At 38.5% G+C, this 18,953-nt stretch overlaps 1 protein-coding gene across 7 annotated transcripts in view; it reads left to right on the top strand.

The window, feature by feature from the left end:
* Positions 1 to 18,953, top strand: part of CORIN (corin, serine peptidase) — a 103,647-nt gene that overhangs the window by 12,458 nt on the left and 72,236 nt on the right. For all 7 annotated transcript variants that reach the window (XR_014515798.1, XM_083459810.1, XM_083459809.1 and 4 more), the window contains exons 2-4: positions 3,928 to 4,072; positions 8,235 to 8,672; positions 15,186 to 15,396. Coding sequence is in view for 6 of the 7 variants with exons in the window: in XM_083459809.1 (XP_083315935.1) it covers positions 3,928 to 4,072; positions 8,235 to 8,672; positions 15,186 to 15,396 (794 nt within the window). In the remaining variant the exon portion in view is untranslated. The remainder of the gene's footprint in view (positions 1 to 3,927; positions 4,073 to 8,234; positions 8,673 to 15,185; positions 15,397 to 18,953) is intronic.

Here is an 18,953-nt window from a genome sequence, read left to right as displayed (position 1 = left end):
AAAATAGCAGTTCTGGTCTTGCTGGTCTTTCAGCTTCATCTGAAATATTGCGTCTGTCAGCTTTGCAAGATGGGTCTGGTTTTGCAGCCCCAAGTCCAGCACTTCACTAGCTGTCACAGATGTGTCTGCTGCCTTGCTCGATATATCTTTTATGGAGGCCTCCAGTGGTTTTAGAGCCTTCTCCAATCTTTAAGCAAATCATGTGCAAACTTTTTAATTTGCTTAGCAAGTTCACCTGTCACTATATACTTCACTGAACTGGAGACTAGATGATAATCTCAGTGTTTTGCACCAGGACTGCCAGTTGCTAATCATTGCCCTTACATTTTTCTTAATTCTCTTAATCTCAGCAGTTTATAAAAGGTTAACTGTTTACACATCTGTTTATATTTTTAAACGAAAAGCTTGAAATGAATGGAATTATTAATAACAGATGTAAAGATAACAATAGCAGTATGTGAAAACCAGCTTGTCATATAGAATTTCCTCAGTTATTTTCAACTGTACAAAGACATATTTCTTGTTTAATTTATCAACATGGTACTAATTACATTCGCATAACAAACATAACATGTTGTTTATAAATGAGGACTTACTTATTGAAATGATGATTTAGGAAACAGCAACTTTTTGGGACAGCTTCTTTCTGTGATTTTGCTAATGCCAAAAGTGAAAATATACTTTGTCCCTTTTAGAAATATCTGCCATTTTCTGTGCTATTACAATTTGTAAGGTTTTTCTTAAATAAAGAGAGGACAGAATTATTCATATATTCCACATACTGGAAAAAAGTGGAACAACATCGCCAAGTAGGTTATTATATCCAGGTTATACTTTAGGATTTTAGTCTACATACAACAGCATGCAATACTGCATATGCAACCTGAGACAATGATTAGAGATGCACATTCTCATCAGTATTGCAAAGCAGATGGAAGTGTGCACCCCCCATGCAGTAAAAATAACATCTGGACACCTCAAATCACCATGCATTCATCTCTTTTTTCTATTGATATATATATATATATATATATATATATATATATATATATATATATATATATATATATTTCAAGCTTAAAATTTACATTTTGTTACTCAACACTTATATTAAGTTCTACATATTAATGACTTCCCACTCACCGATCATCAATGCTTATATTCAAGATTATAGACAATGGCATTTTATAATTCCACCATATCCAGTTTCATCCTCTTTAACAGGTTTCTCAATATGTTCTGCTATTTTTTCTTAATCTTCAACCCCTGCTGTGGACTTCACCTATGGAAAATATTTTTTTTAAGGGTTTCCAGTCCTCTTTAAAGGATTCTGTTTATTGTGTCTCTTATCAGTGCCGTCAGTTTTGCCATCTCTGTATATTCCAAGGTTTTCACCAGCCATTCTTCTTTTGAGGGTATTCTCTTATCCTTCTGTGCATAGAAATTCCTTACCGCTGTGGTTACATAGATAAATACAGTTTAAGCTTTCCTTGGAATTTCACTTTCCAGTATCCCCAGCAGGAAGGCTTTCTTGAGAAAGGTCAGTTTGATTCCCCCCCTTATATATCATGGCCCAAAAGGCCGTGGCCTCCATGCAGGTCAACCTCATGTGATAGAATGACCCCTTTCAATTCTTACATTTCCAACACTTGTTTGATATATTCTTCTACAATCGAGCTAGCTTCTTTGGTGTTAAATACCACCTGTACATCATCTTTCAAGCTATAGCATGTTGTAAATTTCATACATGTTTTCCAAAGATTTTCGCAGGCAGCAATATCTATATTGTGTCCAACATCTTTTGCCCACTTAATCATTTTTTTTATGTTCACCTATTGGTGATATCCATAGGTGTTTTTTTGTGTTCCAGAAGATTTTTATTCCTCCTTCACACCCACAACAGACTCCTCCTTATATAATGATTAAGAAAGTCTTTATGTACTTTGACTTTGTCATGCCACAAATAGGAATGCCACCCATATCTTCTATCAATTCCTCCCAAATCCAGTAATCTAATCTTCATTAATGTTACCCACTCTTTTAACCAAGTTAAACATGCTGCTTCATGATGCAATTTTAAATTTGGTAAGGCTAAGCCTTCTCTTTCTTTTACATCTGTTAAGTTATTGAAACTTATTATTGGTCTCTTCCCTTGTCAAATATTCGTAGTGATGTCTGTTTGCCATTGTTTAAAACATATTACTGAATTGATTACTGCCACGGTCTGAAAGAGGAACAACATTTTAGGTAATACATTCTTCTTTACCACCAAAATTCTACCCATGAGGGACAGATGCATTCTTCTCCATCTCTGTAAATCCACTTTAACAGTATTCCATATTTTTACATAATTGTTTTGAAACAACATTGCATTTTTGTCAACCAGACCAGGCTGGTCTTAATAGCTTGCTTCCATACACATACTGCTCCCTCAGTATAGTCTCCCTCATTTTGTACTCATGGCTTTGGAATTCACACTATTTTCAGAACTATTTCACCCCCTAAATATTAGCCACATTTATTATATAGGTTATTAATAAAAATGATATCCTGTAATAGGATTTGTTTAAAAAATGAAAAAATTGGAGTACTCTTTTAACTCTGCATTATGTTTTATAAAGCAACAGAGAAAATAATGGAACTTCTGTTCCAAGTTATTTCTTTCTTTCTGAGCATTTTGTCTTTACTCATTTTTTTCAAAGCAAATGTTTAATGCAAGGATTAATGTTTGTCCATCATAGAGATTTCTGTTCATAAGAATGCCAAAGAACAAAAATAATTTATCCTTTGTGGTTTTTACTGAAGCTATACAAAAATGTTTGAAATTTAAGAAAACAACAGCAGAGTTTCCTAAGCCCTAACATTCACCAGTAACTATGTTGAGCTTCTGATTATCCTTTCCAATTCTTCAAGGAAGACTCCAATACAATTCTTGTCATTCATTCACTGTTTCCATTGTAATGGACAAACCAAAACAATGAAATCGTCTTCAAAACCTGGGCTAAATCTGCACATTCTAAATCAACAGAACCACATGAAGCCTTGTTGTGAGGACAAGATAGCAAGTTGATTTACTGGGCTGGGAGAAATGCCCAGATTTTGTGGGTGGTAAGGAAGGAGGGGGATAGTATTAGGTTAGAGAAGAGGAATTGGTTTTTAAGGATGAAGGAATACTCACATCCCAGGTTTGGTTGGTGGATGGCTGGAGTCTGTGAAAACAACTGTATATACATTAGAATGAACCATGTAATTTGAGTCAGTATTGGTGACTTTTATAAGAGTCTTTTATATTGGATTTTATGAGAGATATTGTTCTTATTACATAGAATTTGTCTGCCAAAGAAGGCCTCTATATATTGGGCATTGTTTTGACAGTGGGTAAATGTGCCCTCTTTTTATCCCATCACTGTTTGCCTCCAGCTAGTACAAAATAAATTTGTTTTAATGTTCTTGTTGTTCCTGCGTCAGAAATTGTATAATTTGAGGAGTTGTATTCAGCAGAGACCCCACCATCTGGGATTAATAATCTTGCTATTCTAATAAACACCTTGTAAAAGGTTGAGCATTTGCCCTACAATCCTAGGAAAAACAAAAAATATAGACTCTTTTTAAAAAGGAAAATGTATTTTATATTAGCACTTCTAAATCTTTTAGGACAGCTATTTGGCTTTTGAGCCCCTCAATATATAGATTTTTTGTGTTTCCAGAAAAGTATTTCCCCTCTCACAGCCTTCAAAGCATTCCAGACATGTGTTTCTTTATAAGAGCATGTTGTCCAATCATTGCAAATGCATCATAAATTTATTTAATAAATATATTCTGTTGAGTATATTTTGCTTTAGTGTCACTATTATGTCACGGAGTAGCCATATTTAGATGCAACTTTTATGTTAGAAATTTAAAAAACTAGCCTTCTCTGTGTTTCAGGCCCCTGTAACAGATGAAGATAACATGGAGGATGGTTGCTCTCAGAAACTTGTCTCTGCCAAGTACCTTCGACTCTTGTTGCTAATATTGATTCCATGCATTTGTGCTCTTATACTTTTGCTGGTGATCCTTCTTACATTTGTCGGTAAGTACAAAATTCATATGCAAGGACAATAAGATCAGTGCAACGAACCTTGCTAGTAATTTAACTTAATAATGTAAAGTAGCACCGATAGCATTCTGTAATTTAAGAGAAAATATGTTCAGTTATTAATTTCTTCTCTTGGTAGGCAAGAGGAATACTGCATTAATAGTTGTATGGTGAGCATATTTTGGGGTTCCATATCTCTGACCCATGGGTCACTTGATAGCCACCTATGCTTGCACTAAGGTCTGAGCTTTAATGTTCATGAGAATCCTGCATTAAAGTTCATCAACCTGGCAAGGTAGCCCATTTAGGAGAAGGAAAGGTCTGATCCTAAATCTCCACTGCCTTGTGGGATAACTTTGGGAGAAGAAAAGGCTAAGGAGTAGACCCTACACAAATCCAGAGTGGAGTCCCTAAAACGGTTTGATGGCACCAGGTACGCTTCTTTCTGGCAACTCCTGCAGCCAAGCTGGTGCTAAACGTATTGCTCTGCTTTCCTTTGGGTCACATCAGCAAGGCCAAAGGAGCGTGTGTCTTGTTTTCAGGGCAGCCCAGGACCTCCATACACACTGTCCAGGCTTGTGCCCTGGGGAGGTCACTTCAGTGTTGCTAACACATCTGTTTGACTTCATGTCCCAGTACGTTTCCGGGCACAACTCAAAGTGTTGATGCTGACCTTTAAAACCCTAAATAGCCTCGGTCCTGTATACCTGAAGGAGCGTCTCCACCCCCATCGTGTTGCCCGGACACTGAAGTCCAACGCTGAGGGCCTTCTGGGGTTCCTTCACTGTGAGAAGTGAGGTTACAGGGAACCAGGCAGAGGGCCTTCTCGGTAGTGGCACCTGCCCTGTGGAATGCTCTCCCACCAGATGTCAAAGAGAAAAACAACTACCAGACTTTTAGAAGACATCTGACGGCAGCCCTGTTTAGGGAAGCTTTTAATGTTTGACGGACTATTGTATTTTAATATTTTGTTGAAAGCCGTCCAGAGTGGCTGGGGAAACCCAGCCAGATGTGCAGGGTATAAATAAAAAAATATTGTTATTATTATTATTCTCACAGGCGCACTCCATTGTCTCTCAAGACAGATGGATGCCAACAATAACATTAATAGTACTGTTTACTGCTTCTGGAAACCTAGCATGTCAGGAGAAGGATTCTAGCCTCCTTTTACAGTTTATGATATTATCAATGACACAAAAATATACGGGCACTGAGTATATGTTGAGAATTTAATTGATTAAATGAGAAATTAATTGATTAAAGGAGATACTTACTTAAGACAGGGATGGGGAACCCTTTTCAGCTGAAGGGCTGCATTCTCTTTTGGGCAACATTCTGAGGTCCACATGCCAGTGGTGGATGGCACCAGAGGCAAAAATGCAATTTTTATCTTTGTATGATAGGTTAGTTTCTCGCATGTGCCCCTCTATCCTCCTCCCAGACAAGCAAGATGCACTGTCAGAATTCAAGGAAATTCTGGCCTGGCAAAAATGCTGGGACTGCAAAGCAGGTACAGTCAGGAGTTGGTGGAATTCTGAAGGACAGATAGAGAGGAATGAAGAGTTGCATTTGGCCTATGGGCCTGACATACACTACCTCTGACTTAGGTAAAATAAATAATATAAATTCTGGCCAAGTGAACTATTAAAACCTTGGAAGCAGTCACGTTAAGTGACTGAAAAAATACTACACAAATAAAAGAAGACCCTTCAATAGAATCCTTTGATCCTATTGAAATTAGTGGGAAAACTCCCACACATTCAAGTAAGCATGAATGGGGGGGAAATGGCACATTTTGATCACGCTATTACCTCTGCCAACGTCAGGAGAACATTTTGCTTACTCTGTTTGGACCTCAGGAGATGATTTGCAATAAAACATTTTTATAGCCTCTGCATTTTTTATTTGTTTAGATGAGCAAAAGAATCCTGCATTGCCGGGGGTTGGACTGGATGACCCTCATGGTCCCTTCCAACTCTGATTCTGTGATTGGTGGGCATTACTGTATTGTCTGATAACTGAGTCTAGGGATCCGTCTTTAAATAGAGAACAGACTGAAGGGAATTAAGATCAAGTAAGCTAACAAAGCAGTAACATGATATTCAAAGTGTATTTCTAGGAATAAAATAATCCAAACCCAAGATTCACTGGGATGAGGAAGTTTTGATTTGACATGTGCTGGGCTTTCCCAGCTGAGTCAGGGCTGAGCTGGGTCTATGATGGCATAAGTCTCGCACCCTGTCTCAGACTGTGGAACTTAAGCTGATGTAACTTATACAGGTGTAAGTCCCCAAAGGGGGGGGGGGTGTTCAGGGGGCCTGATACGAGTTGGCTGGGGCAATGAGAATCCTATTCCAACACCTTTCAGCTTAGTCATGTGATTTAGCAACCCAATAGAACTTAGGCAACAGAAAAGGTGGTGTAAATCCAATTCTTCCTATACAGAGTTTGGAATAGGAGTAATTTATGTTGGATTTCTGTAGTTAGGAGAGCTCTGCAACTAAAAAAACTTTATACTTTTGTTACTTTTATTACTCACATCGACACATTTATGCAGGCTGTCTTGTTGGCTCATACATTAAAAGAAATATAAAAAGAAAGATAGGAAGAATTTAGTAAATACATATGAACAAGTAATTAATAGCTCATGCTTTTAGAAATAAATTACACAGTTTTAGAAATAAAGATAATTACCATGGGACCAAGTAGTGTGCTGTGGTGAGATTGTAGTTAAGAAATCCTCAATACAGTTGAAATTTCTTTACAAATAAAACATATGCTGTAAGTCTATGAGAAGCTGGCAAGACTAAAATACACATAACCCCATTTGTATTTTTTATGTTGAACACACATTTTCATGTAATATGCATAGTAGATACTTAGAAGGACAAAGCATTTGTGGGTTAAAAACAGAACCTGCTTGCCCCAGAGGAATCACACAGGGCCCTGTTTTCTAGGGTTGTGCATCTGCTCCAGACAAATCTTGGATTCCAGTAAGAATTATGCTGATTCATGCTGATCTAGTATTTGTCTAGACTGGGTCAAGGTGGTCCTAGATCCCCCTGGTTCGGATCCCCCTAGAGTGATCTTGAGCTGTCAGAAGGGGGTGATCAGGCGGCAAGGGAGGGAGAAGGAGAAAGTACAGGTTACTTTCTCTCTTCCTTCCCTTATCCCCTGATGCTGACTGAGTTGTTTAATTGGAGCTTTAAATCCTGTTTAAACATTAGGACTGTGCAAGTCCTCCATTTCAGTTAAGGGCCTGAATAGGGTCAGAAAAGGACCAGGGCAGAGTTGCTAAACTGAGACCTGAACTGAATTGGGGAATAACTTGCACTGCCCTACGGTTTACCACTCCTCACCCCCCCACCCCCGGAATAAGGGGGTGTTTTAGAGAATGTCAATTTTATTTTTTGGGAAAAAAAGAAAGAAAATAATTTAGGATATGAAAATGGAAACCCAAATAAGTCATTTATAGGTTTGAACTTTAAACTGCATAATGCTCTACATAGCAAACAATGTCTGTCTGGCATTTTAAATGTTTTTTAAAAAACAATTTCTATTGGTTTTTAAACAAAAACAAATACAAGAACCATTAAGCACTTATCCAGCAGTACATTGAATGGTGTTTGTTCTATCAATTGACTCTAGATATAAACAATGTTCAAACATATTGCTTAATGTAACCTCTCCACTGAAAATATTGAGCAGTTGATATAACAAGGTCTTGATTTTGGTCATTAACATAATTAAAGAAAGGGTCCACATTTCTTGGAAATCCGTTTCCACATTTCTGTTTGTTATGCCTTTAATTGCCCTTCTGTGTCTGGTGAAATGCTCAGACATTTCTGTATCCCAGATATTATTTTCCCATATATTCATTTTAAATTTTATTAAGGGGGAAGTACATTTGTCTATAGAGCTACAAAGTGTCTTTTAAAAGATACAGATGGCAATGTACACAATGGAAAGAAAATCAGAACACTGATGCCTAGAATTAAACAAACAAAAAACCCTTATCCTATCTTGCCTTCTATTCTATAGCTTCCAACTACCTACAGGATCTCTTCCAGTAGGTAGTGTATGGGATGTTCATTCTTGTTCAGTGAATTTTGTCATGTTCTCTGGTTTATGTTCTATAATTTTTCCTTCCATTCAGGTGTGTTGGGGGAAAAATGCTTACATTCAAATGAAAGCGACTTACTTCACCCTGATGGTGACACTGAAATGCCTGATACTCCTTTTCCAAACATGACTGAAGGTCGTTCCAATGTCGTTCCATCTATGGGGAACAAAATACAGCCACCATCTTGGACCACAAACCCATTATTTCACCTTGACCAAATACATAAAAACTTCAGTATACATAAGGGAGCTGCACAGGTTGCCTCGCAAACCCCATCACTGAAAACTAGTCCTACAGGTGAAAATATTTTGACCAAAACTCCTGGAGACAACTCCTGGTCATCAACCAATACAGGAGATGAAACTCTACAGTCCACAGACACATCTGTGAAGATCATAGACAAGAATTCATCTTTTTCTATCCTGAAACCTACCAGTCCATCTAGTGTGCAGCAAATGGATTTGAAAAAAAGTAAGTTTATATTAATATGGATCCTTAATTAATTATGATGCAAGAAATATAATATAATTTTGTGGTGTTATAATTTGCATCCTTCTAAATCAATAGCTACCAAGGAATATCAGTTTGTTCAGGTAATTCTCATCTGGGGGGGGGGGTTGTTGAGCTTTTTTTGTTACTTTTGCCCAGAGTTGTTGCACAATATGACAAGGGTTGCCACGCGTCTGGAAATTCCAGACATATAAGTCCCTATCTGGACCTTGTTTAATGTTGAACCATTATTTAGCTGGCTAAATAATTGTTCTGAACATGGGTTATTGAAGATCCCTGCGAGTATGGCAGACTAAGCTCTTTAATCAGAAGCAAATACTGTACAGATCACTGCTTAGCAAGATACATTAAACATGCATGGTAAGTACATTAAGTACATCATATTGAAGTGATAAGCCTGTTCACTTTTTTAAATTGTCCATTTGTTGACTTGCCTTGTTGGAAGGCTCTTGATAATTCTGTAGTCAATAGCTAAAATCCAAGAAAATTAGTCTCATTTAATCTCATTTGTATTCAGTAGAACTAGCTGGTTATAAGCCTTGTTGATTTAAATGGTACTTAAGCACAATTGGTTAAATTGAAGTCTTTGTATTGCAGGGGGCATCTCTTCTCAAATGTGAAGATTTTACTTTTATATGTGTCTTGGGCACTTCCTCCATAGTTTTGTGTGTCTGTGTGTATATATATAGAGAGAAAATATTTAAGGGCAGCTTATAGACATTCTGAAATGCCCTGAAAACTGGAACTGAAAATATCAAACTGAATAAAATGTCATTCCTTGTTTTACCTTTTGTAGTTTTAGTACATCTAGGTAGTCTACTTAGAATGACAATTATTTATCAGCAACCATTTTGCTTACACTACGTATACCCTGCAAATAAAAGGGGGAAAGTAAGGAACTGCAAACTTTAATAAAAATAATTTTATAGATGTAAACGTAATATGATGTAAATATCTGATCAAAAACAGATAAAGGTAGATAAAATCTGAGTTGTTCTGCAACTTGACCTCGAAACATTGCACTAAAGGGAGACTTGGCATGGACGCAGTCCTCATTGAAGAGATCAGGGCCAGCTCAAAACAGTTGTTGCCTCACTCTGTCTAAAGGTAGGGCTAGCCTGGCTGGGATAGTTATTGGTTCTAACATGTACACAGAGCGGGGTATATTCTTCTTTTAAGTGATTTATTTTAATTTCTCATAAGTTAATTGATATTCCTTCCCTATATCCATTGTGTTACATATACATGCATGGTTACATACATACATACATACATACATGCATAACTACCAAGCAGTTGCTAGCAATTCTCTGTGATCTCTTATTACCTTTCAAAATTGAAGAAAGAAAAAGCTTCCTTTGCTTCATTCTCAACTGCATGTCTTTCCAACAGCCTGTCAGAACAATACAGTTTTTAAAAGACATCTGAAAAAAGCAGGAAGGATTCCTGCCAAAATTTTTTTTTTTGGGGGGGGGGGGCAAGGAGTTCCACAGGGCAGGCCCTGCAACTCTAACGGTCCAATACCTCATTTTTGCAATGGGCTTGTTCTCTTTTGGTGCCTTCATCTTAAGTTATACCTTGTTCCTGTATAATTGAAAAACACAATGTTTTTTAAAAACAACTTGGCCCCTGGCAGAGGCCGACTAAACCTAATTTTAGAGTGAAGTTAACATTTTTCTATAGTAAACTTAGGGAACAGCTCTGTTATAGAAATATTTGTGAAACATGTGCTTTGTGTGTTTATAGATTAAAGCAAGCACAAACATTTACTACAGCAGTCTACCTGTAATACTCTATTACCTTCCAAGATAATTTAACTAAGGCAAAGGAAGAAGAGTAGCCATAGGTAAGGTAAAAGGTAAAAGACCCGTGGATGGCTAACTCCAGTCAAATTAGACTATGGGGTCTGGCGCTTATCTCCGCTTTTAGGCCAAGGGAGCCGGCGTTTGTCTACAGACAGATTTCTGGGTCATGTGGCCAGCATGACTAAACCACTTCTGGAGCAACAGAACACTGTGATGGATAAATTATCCAAGACAAAGAAAGAAGAGTAGCCATAGGCACACGCAGAGCATGGGGCTGTTGACCTAGACTGTGCAAACCATACCAGCATGTCATTCTTTCTCTTCTGTGTCAAGTGACTAATGTAAGAAATAATAAAAAAGAGTATCCACATATTAAGTTCTTCCCTTACTCACTATTTTAAAGCATGTAGAAAAATTTCTACCCAATGTCCTGAACTTGTTATATTGTGCATCTCTGCTACCAAACACTCAGTGAGGTTAGAGGTGGTTCACAATGTCAGATTCCTTCTTGAGATTGTGTATTGCAGGCACAAGGTTGTGTAGAGCCAGTAGCCATTTCCGAGATTGCAGACAGTTGCTTTCCAGCAACCGTGAAGACAGAGATGGCTACTGATTTCCTACATCTTGATATTTTTTCCACACAGTTTTATACCCACATATATGATTGCCTGGAATAATTTGACAGCATGAAAAAGCCCTTGAAGTGCAACAGAAGTACCATTAAAAGCAATTTCATGTAAAGAACAAGAGCTCCTTTAAGTCTTGAGCCAATAGTGTTGCATCTGTAGTTCAACCTGTTTACTTATAATCTTTCACTTTCCTTAATGTTTTATTTTTGTTTTTTTGGTGGCTTACTAAGCACATAAATTAAGTGGAATTTAGTTAATTCAGCCTTATAAAATTGTTGACAAAGATTATGGCCTATAGAGTATAAACTCTTATTTGCTGAGAGTTGTGTATGACTGGTTTTTTAAATATAAAAAAACCAATTGATTTTTAAAAGACCAATTGTAAGTTTTACATCTCATGAAAGAAAATATTTGCAAATTCAGTGCTGCTGTTCTTGCAGAATGTTTTCTAATCCAGCTGAAGGGGAGGCAGTTTTTGCTAATTTCCTCTCTTGCAGCCTTTGTGCCACTTTCCACATTGCTGGAAAAAAGATTTTCAGAGGGCACAGAACTGCAGTGGGGAAATTGCTCCCCCTTCTCTTAGGTTAGTGGACACTTCCATTGGATCACAAGTCCTTCTACAGTTGGAATGGCAGCATTGGTTTTGCTCCATGTCTGGACTAGAGGCTATGATATGAGAGTGCATTTGTGTTCATTTTATAGTATAGCTTATTGGCTGTCATAACTGATCTAGCAGCCTGTCATGCTTTGTTCTGAAAAAGTGTTTCCAGAAAGAAGCAAATGATATGAAAGAAAATAGTTTCCGATTCCAACAGAGGAACTGAAATGCATACACATTCAAAAATATTTTGGTATTTTTGTAAACACACACCTTTTTAACCAGACACACAGTTTATATGTTTAAAAAATCTGCTCATGGGAAAAGATCATCATTGTGTTTCCATAGAATACATAGACAGCATAGAAACGCTATAAATAAGTTAAAATGAATATAATCTCAAGTGATAATAGGATGTCGCATAATCAAATGGAGCTTTAGATGGGTTGTACCAAGTGCTGTTCTGGCATTCTTTGTTACTATAATTTTACACCAAAGGGGAAGATAGGCTGACACTAGTGATATAAAAGTTGGTTTAAAATTTACTTTATATGTGAAAAAAGTATTTTCAAATAACATCAGGGAGGTGGTGGTTTGGTGAAAAGTTGTGGTGTTAGTTTGATTTTTGCATTATCAGCATGTTAGTCACATGACACATTATTTGATAGTTTGATTGATACTGCAAATCAGATGACACCTGGATTGTTGGTTGTAGAGACTTTTAGGGGGCTTCTAAACTTAGTATTTCTGCAGGACAGATTCAAGTGTATACTGAAACGTTAGGATTGCACAGTTAAAGAAGATTGGAAAGTGATGGGAAAGTGTATTAAGAAGTGTGAGATGAATAAATTGGAAGACACAAACACCCCACAAGCAAATCAGGATGAATGTTAATTGTCATGTAACTACCCCACAAATCAATCAGAACAAATGCTCAATAAAGAGCAGATATAGTCTTTAGTAAGCTTTATGCAAGCAGGGCTTTTTTCCAGCCAGAACTTGTCAAAACCTGGTTCTGCCACCTCTCAGGTAGGTGCCATTGCTATGATAAGAGATGAAGGGAAGCATTCATGGTGAGTTCCAGCACCTCTTTTTCTAGAAAATATAGCACTTGGTACAACCCATCTAAAGCTCCATTTGATGATGCAATATCCTATAATCTAGAAATATAGCACTGTGTGCAAGCAAATCAGGGTGAATAGTCCCTAAACAGATTGTCTGGAGAAGTTCTTTGGCTGCATCTATACTACAAATATATTCTGGTTTTGTACCAGTTTAGCTATTTGCTACCCAATAATCCTGAGAACGCGGATTAATAATAATCTGGGACGCGGGTGGCGCTGTGGGTAAAACCTCAGTGCCTAGGACTTGCCGATCGCATGGTCGGCGGTTCGAATCCCCGCGGCGGGGTGAGCTCCCATCGTTCGGTCCCAGCTCCTGCCCACCTAGCAGTTCGAAAGCACCCCTAAGGGCAAGTAGCTAAATAGGTACCGCTTTATAGCGGGAAGGTAAACGGTGTTTCCGTGCGCTGCGCTGGTGCTGGCTCGCCAGAGCAGCTTCGTCACACTGGCCACGTGACCCGGAAGTGTCTTCGGACAGCGCTGGCTCCCGGCCTCTTAAGCGAGATGAGCATGCAACCCCAGAGTCGGTCACGACTGGCCCGTACGGGCAGGGGTACCTTTTCCTTTACCTAATCCTGAGAACTATAGTTTGGTGAGGACTAAACTGGAAGGGGAATAGATGACATTCCCCTTTCAGAATTGCTGTTTTCACAATTCTGAAGTGAAGAAGGAATGACTATTGGAAAGTACCGTAATACTTCTGTCCCTATGAGGCATGTGTACAGTTCATCTTAGCTTCTGGCCAATAATATTTTTGGAAGATCCTAGACCAGAGGATTCCCAATTGTTTCCAATTAGGGTCAGTGCAACATGGCTCAGTTTAAGAAATGGAAATTGTGTTTGTGTGTGTAATGCCACATAAAACTTAAGTAATTTATTCCAAAGATTTAGCCACTCCATTATTGAACATTATATAAAATAAATTGGGTTAGCCCGAGAGCTTATTCAGACAGAAGTATCTCCCAGTAGCCTGCAGAATGGGGTTACAAGCTCATTGGATGGAATCAAAACTAATGGAGATAATCCTGTGCACAGTTTTATGTTTATGCAGTATTTCAAGAATGAGCTGGACCAATGTATGCTTGCACCAAGTATGGCATTTCTGGATGTTAATTAGACATGACTGGCAAATGTCCTTTAGACAGTATTCTTTATCTCCTATGTGTAGTGGTTGTAGAGCCTCAGGTTATGCAGTGGAAAACCCTGTTCTTCCCAGCTGCTGTTCTAACCTCTCAAGAGATTTTGAACAGCACATTGCTAGAATATCTTAATTGCCAAAGTGTGGGGCCTTATAGTGGAAGAGGTGGTCTCTAAGAATTTAATTGCAAAAATGTGCAACATATAGTATGAAATTGGTTGTTTAAATACATTAATAGAGGCAAAACATGTTGCAATAAATATTGTATCCATGTGTTAGGAATAGCATTGGGGAACCCTTGCATTGTAAAATGCAAGGAACTGCAAAAGCTAAGTGATGTTATTATAAGTTGTTTATTTAATTAAGAGACTGTAATATGTTGTGGAAACTTGGACATAAATTAGAGGGAAGATAAAAGAAAGGAACACTGAAAGGAAAATTTAGTTAAGTTGTCACTTTAAAAATAAATAGAATTTATACATGCTGTGTAAGAAAAACTCTTGAAAGCAATCTGCAACATATGACAACATATGACATATGTTTAAACCCTGAAATGTTAGATGCTTCTAATTAAAATAAGACAGTACTGCTATACTATTTACCTGGGAGTAAATCCCAGTTATTTCAACAGGCCTTACTTCTGAGTAGACATTTATAGAACTGTGCTATCAATGAATTTTTGACATGACCTACAGAGGCACATGTAAGACAGAGGTCAGAAATATGTACAAATACAAGAATTGGAGATGCTAAAAGAAAGCAGAATTTCATAGTCTGAAAACAAATGCTGTCAATAGGTACTCAAAGTAAACAAGATATTTAACACCAGCTCCCACAAGAGTTGTGAACACTCCTTTCCTCAAAGTTATCAATGGTTATTAGGCATTATATGTTCGGATGTAGTAAAATCCTGAATGCCAGCTGTTGAAGGGAAGACAATAGAGGAGGGATGTTGCTCCATGTGCCCAGGGGCAAAACGGGTGTTGGCAGGGTGTAGAGTGGGCAACAGTATATCAGAAAGAAGGAAATGTAAATGAGGCTTGAAGTGAAAAAAACAACAAGAAAGTAGTGTACTAACAGAAGAGGCAGCTAAATGTCACATATTTATTTCAACTATTCAGCCAATTTTTGCTTTGTAGTATAATAATGTTGTTCATCCCTCACATATGTTCTTGATTCACAGGTTCCTGCATAAGTATCACCTACAGCCAGTGCCAAATGCTGCCATATAACCACACCACTTTAACACCAGTCCTTTCCATTGTCAAAAGCATTGAAATGGAAAAGTTTCTCAAGTTCTTTGGTTATCTCAACCGCCTCAGCTGCTATCAACACATCATGCTGTTCGGCTGTAGCCTTGCTCTTCCTGAGTGCATCAGTGATGGTGATGACAGGTATTTGGGAACTAAAATGGGGTGATTAGAACTAACTACAACCAAATATTGAATCATGGCAGTGCAGCCTAGAGTTAAACCATATGGCCTGTTTTATTGAAATAATTTAGCTGTGGATGACAGTCTCCAACAGATTTTTGCCAAGCTAAAAGAGCTCAAAGGAACAAGCTGCAATGTATTGCTCAGGGACAACTAAATAGTATTCTTATAACAGTTTGAACACATTAACTCTTGTGAATGGTTTTGTTATAGATTATGTGCCAGTTGGATGCATCTTAATCCACATTTAATTTAGTGGCATAATTCAATATGCAGCATTTTGAAATGTCCTGTGAAAGCATTTTTCCTCTTCCCTAGAAAATACAGCTCACCTTAAATGTAAATGAATTCTTACCTATCTGAGGTAGTTTTTGCCTGATGTGTTGTACTTTGAGTAGCTTTATGCAAGATATACATTCCATTTCTCCCATCAGTAGCCCTGCAGCTGAATATTTGGTGGTTTCTATAGTCCTAGATCATGCATGTGGTTTTTAGGCTCTGTGGCGAGGTTTCAGTGGGGCCAGCTACTGCCATCCCCTCCACACATTATTTCACCCTGAATACCTTACAGGTATTCCAGCAAAAGAAGGTTAAGTTTTCCATCCGTGTAGCCAGTAAAGACACAGACTTCTTTGAGGCCAGGCACGGGGAACCCTACTCTTGTTATGTTCACATAATTGTGCTTTTCTGTTTAATAAGGACAACACTTGAAAAATACTGTGTTTTGTGTTGACACCAGAAGATACATTATAATATTGAAGATTATTATTTCTCAAGTCTTAAGCAGAACTAGCAAGCTTACAGTCCTGGATCTATACATTTTGCCACAGGGGGCAGAAGTCTGGACAGTTGCTGGAGCGAAGGGAGAGAAACACAGGAGGATGAATGGGAGCCAGGAGGTCACCCACATGTCCTGAGGCTTAGCCTCCACACCTTACTCTCCCTAATTTCCTTTCCTTCCCAGTGCCAGGGAGTCATCTTGGGGAGGCGGGGAAGTGCAGCATGGCCCTTGCCCATGTGTAGAGTGTGCCAACACCAGCCATTTCCCCCCCCACCACCACATAGATGGTTCTCTGAAACTCCTCTCTCCTTTCCCTCCTTTGGCTCACCTCTGCAGCATCCTTGGGCTGCTTCTGACACAGATCTCCCCCACTTTAGTCTGCTGCTGGGCTCCTCCCTTTTGTCTGCTACCGCTCCATGCTGTGCCATGGTGATGGTGGCTCCACCTCTTCCTCTCTTGGTGCTAGGAGGTTGCTAGAGAGGCAAGGAGGCTCAAGTTGTTCCAGCTTCCCTAGGCTTTTGGTTCCATTGGATGCCACCAGGACTTGAGTGCACCAAGCCAGCCCTGTGGTTCATGGGTTATTGAGCCAGGCTGGCCCTGCGAGGATGGACAGCATTAAGTGGGAAAACTCTTTCTCCCCTTCTGTCCTGTGCAAGCTTCCTTTTCTTGGTGGCGGTAGTGACAAAGGGATGATGAAGAGGGGAAAGACTATTCATGTTTCCCTGTCACCACCACCACTGAGAGAAGGAAGGCCTTCTTTTCTTTGTGTCTTGGGACACAAAGGGGAGAAATACTTTTTTTTGTGGTTCTGGTAAATGTCATTAGGGCAGGGTGCTGTTTGTTTCCCCTCTCACCTGCCGCCTGGGGCACATATCCCCTTTCGCCTCCCCTTGAGCCACGTATGCAGGTTTGCAATCTAAATAGGTGCAGGTGGAAAAGGAAAGAAGGAGTGGGTAAGGTGGGACAGCAAGAGAAAATAGATAGCTAAATTTTTATAATTGGAAAAGTTACATGAAAATGGATATTATTTGAAGCACTTGTTAAAGAGCAGAAGGGTTGAATCAAATGATACTCTGGAGCCAATGAGTTCCAGAGATAAACTACTGCCAAAGCAAATAGGCAGAGGCATGAGAAAAACAGATGTAATCTTTGATCTAAGTAAGAGATTAGTACCAGAGGAACATACAGCTCTAGGAGGAGTATAAAGATTAAACAAGAAATATTAAAAGGAGCAAGGAGGTTCAAGCATTTAGAAGTACAAAGAAATTTAAGTGAATGTGATGAAGGCAAGAATCCAGTGCAAAGAGAAAAGGAGGAGAAAATCACGATCGTTTTTACAGACAAGAGTGAGATGAGCTGCATAATAAAGGATGATGGATACATGATTTTGAAGGGGCTTTGATCTGCAATGAAAAAAGAGACAGTCAAATAATGGTATTGATTCTGGTTACTCTTTGGGCCACCTTGATGTTACAGTCAACAAGTGATGAACATGGATGTGCGGATGAACCCTTATTTTTATGAGCTTCATGCATACCTATAGACAGAAAGTTTTTCTAAGGAAGTCTAGCAATGTATCCACCGCACCACACTAACAAACCTAATTCATCAAATTCCAGTCAACCTTATTCCCTATTTAGGCTGCAATCCCCTTCAGGTTTCCAAATCAGGGTGCTGGCTGCTTTTCTTATTTCAAGGCTATTAAAATTATATTTAAATAAGCTAAAATAAATAAATGTTAATGATTATCGTTTTCCACGTTGTGAATTTTGGTTGCTGCAGGTGTGCTGGTATATCTGAGTGGAAATCAGTTCAGAGTGAAGAAATCTCTTCCTTCACAGAGTGATTAGCATTGATTCACACATAATGTTTCCATGTGATTACACACTAAATCATATGCAGTGCTCATCTGTGCAGTGTCGGTGATTGCTTAAAGATGGCAAATACAGGTACATAGGTGTATCATATAAAACCACATTTGACAGCCCTCCATGCCACCATTAGCTCCTGTGGTACTGAGACCCACTAATCATGATTGATCACTGGACCTAATGGTCAGGGGTCCCTTTACCTTTTTATACCCAAGTGATGATGCCCTCTCCATGTGACAGCTGTGGAAAAATATATAGTCTGCCTACATGGAATATGATTGCTTTGTTTTTCTTCAAATTGTTTCCCATGTCCAAGCCTTTTTGTGATTTATATTTATGTGTGTGTATTTTGTTTTAGTGCATTAGCAGTTGAACACTTCTTTGTTGCACCACTCCAGTATGCGAGTGCTCATCAAGACATGAAAAAGAAGTGGCAGATACTAGCAAAGTCACCCTCCCCCACTTGCCCAAAGCAATGTCCCATCATTTTATGAGGTTAATTCATTTAGTTGTTTAAAGGCATGTTTGGGGCTTCCTGTCACTGTTCATCTACACAATCCCTAATATACCTTACGTTGTAACAAAATGAAGAGATAGTAAGGTATTTTATTCCATATTTTTCTTAAAATACTCTTGCAATTTTTTGACATAAAATACCTAAATGTTCACCTAGTTGCCAAACATTTGGAGTCTGATTATATTTGGTTTCAGTTTTTTATACTAGACAATTACTTAATTGTTGTATTTAGTAATTGTATTCAGTAAAGACTGCTTACCTCCTTTGGGGACAGCGGCACAGCATGGTGAGCCACAGGGAGAGGGCATTCCATCACTGACATGGCTGGCTGATGTCATCATTGGCTTCA

The sequence above is a fragment of the Podarcis liolepis genome, assembly GCF_965112155.1.
Source record: "Podarcis liolepis genome assembly, chromosome: 9".
Taxonomy (NCBI): Eukaryota; Metazoa; Chordata; class Lepidosauria; order Squamata; family Lacertidae; genus Podarcis; species Podarcis liolepis.
This window is presented reverse-complemented; position numbering and strand designations above follow the sequence as displayed.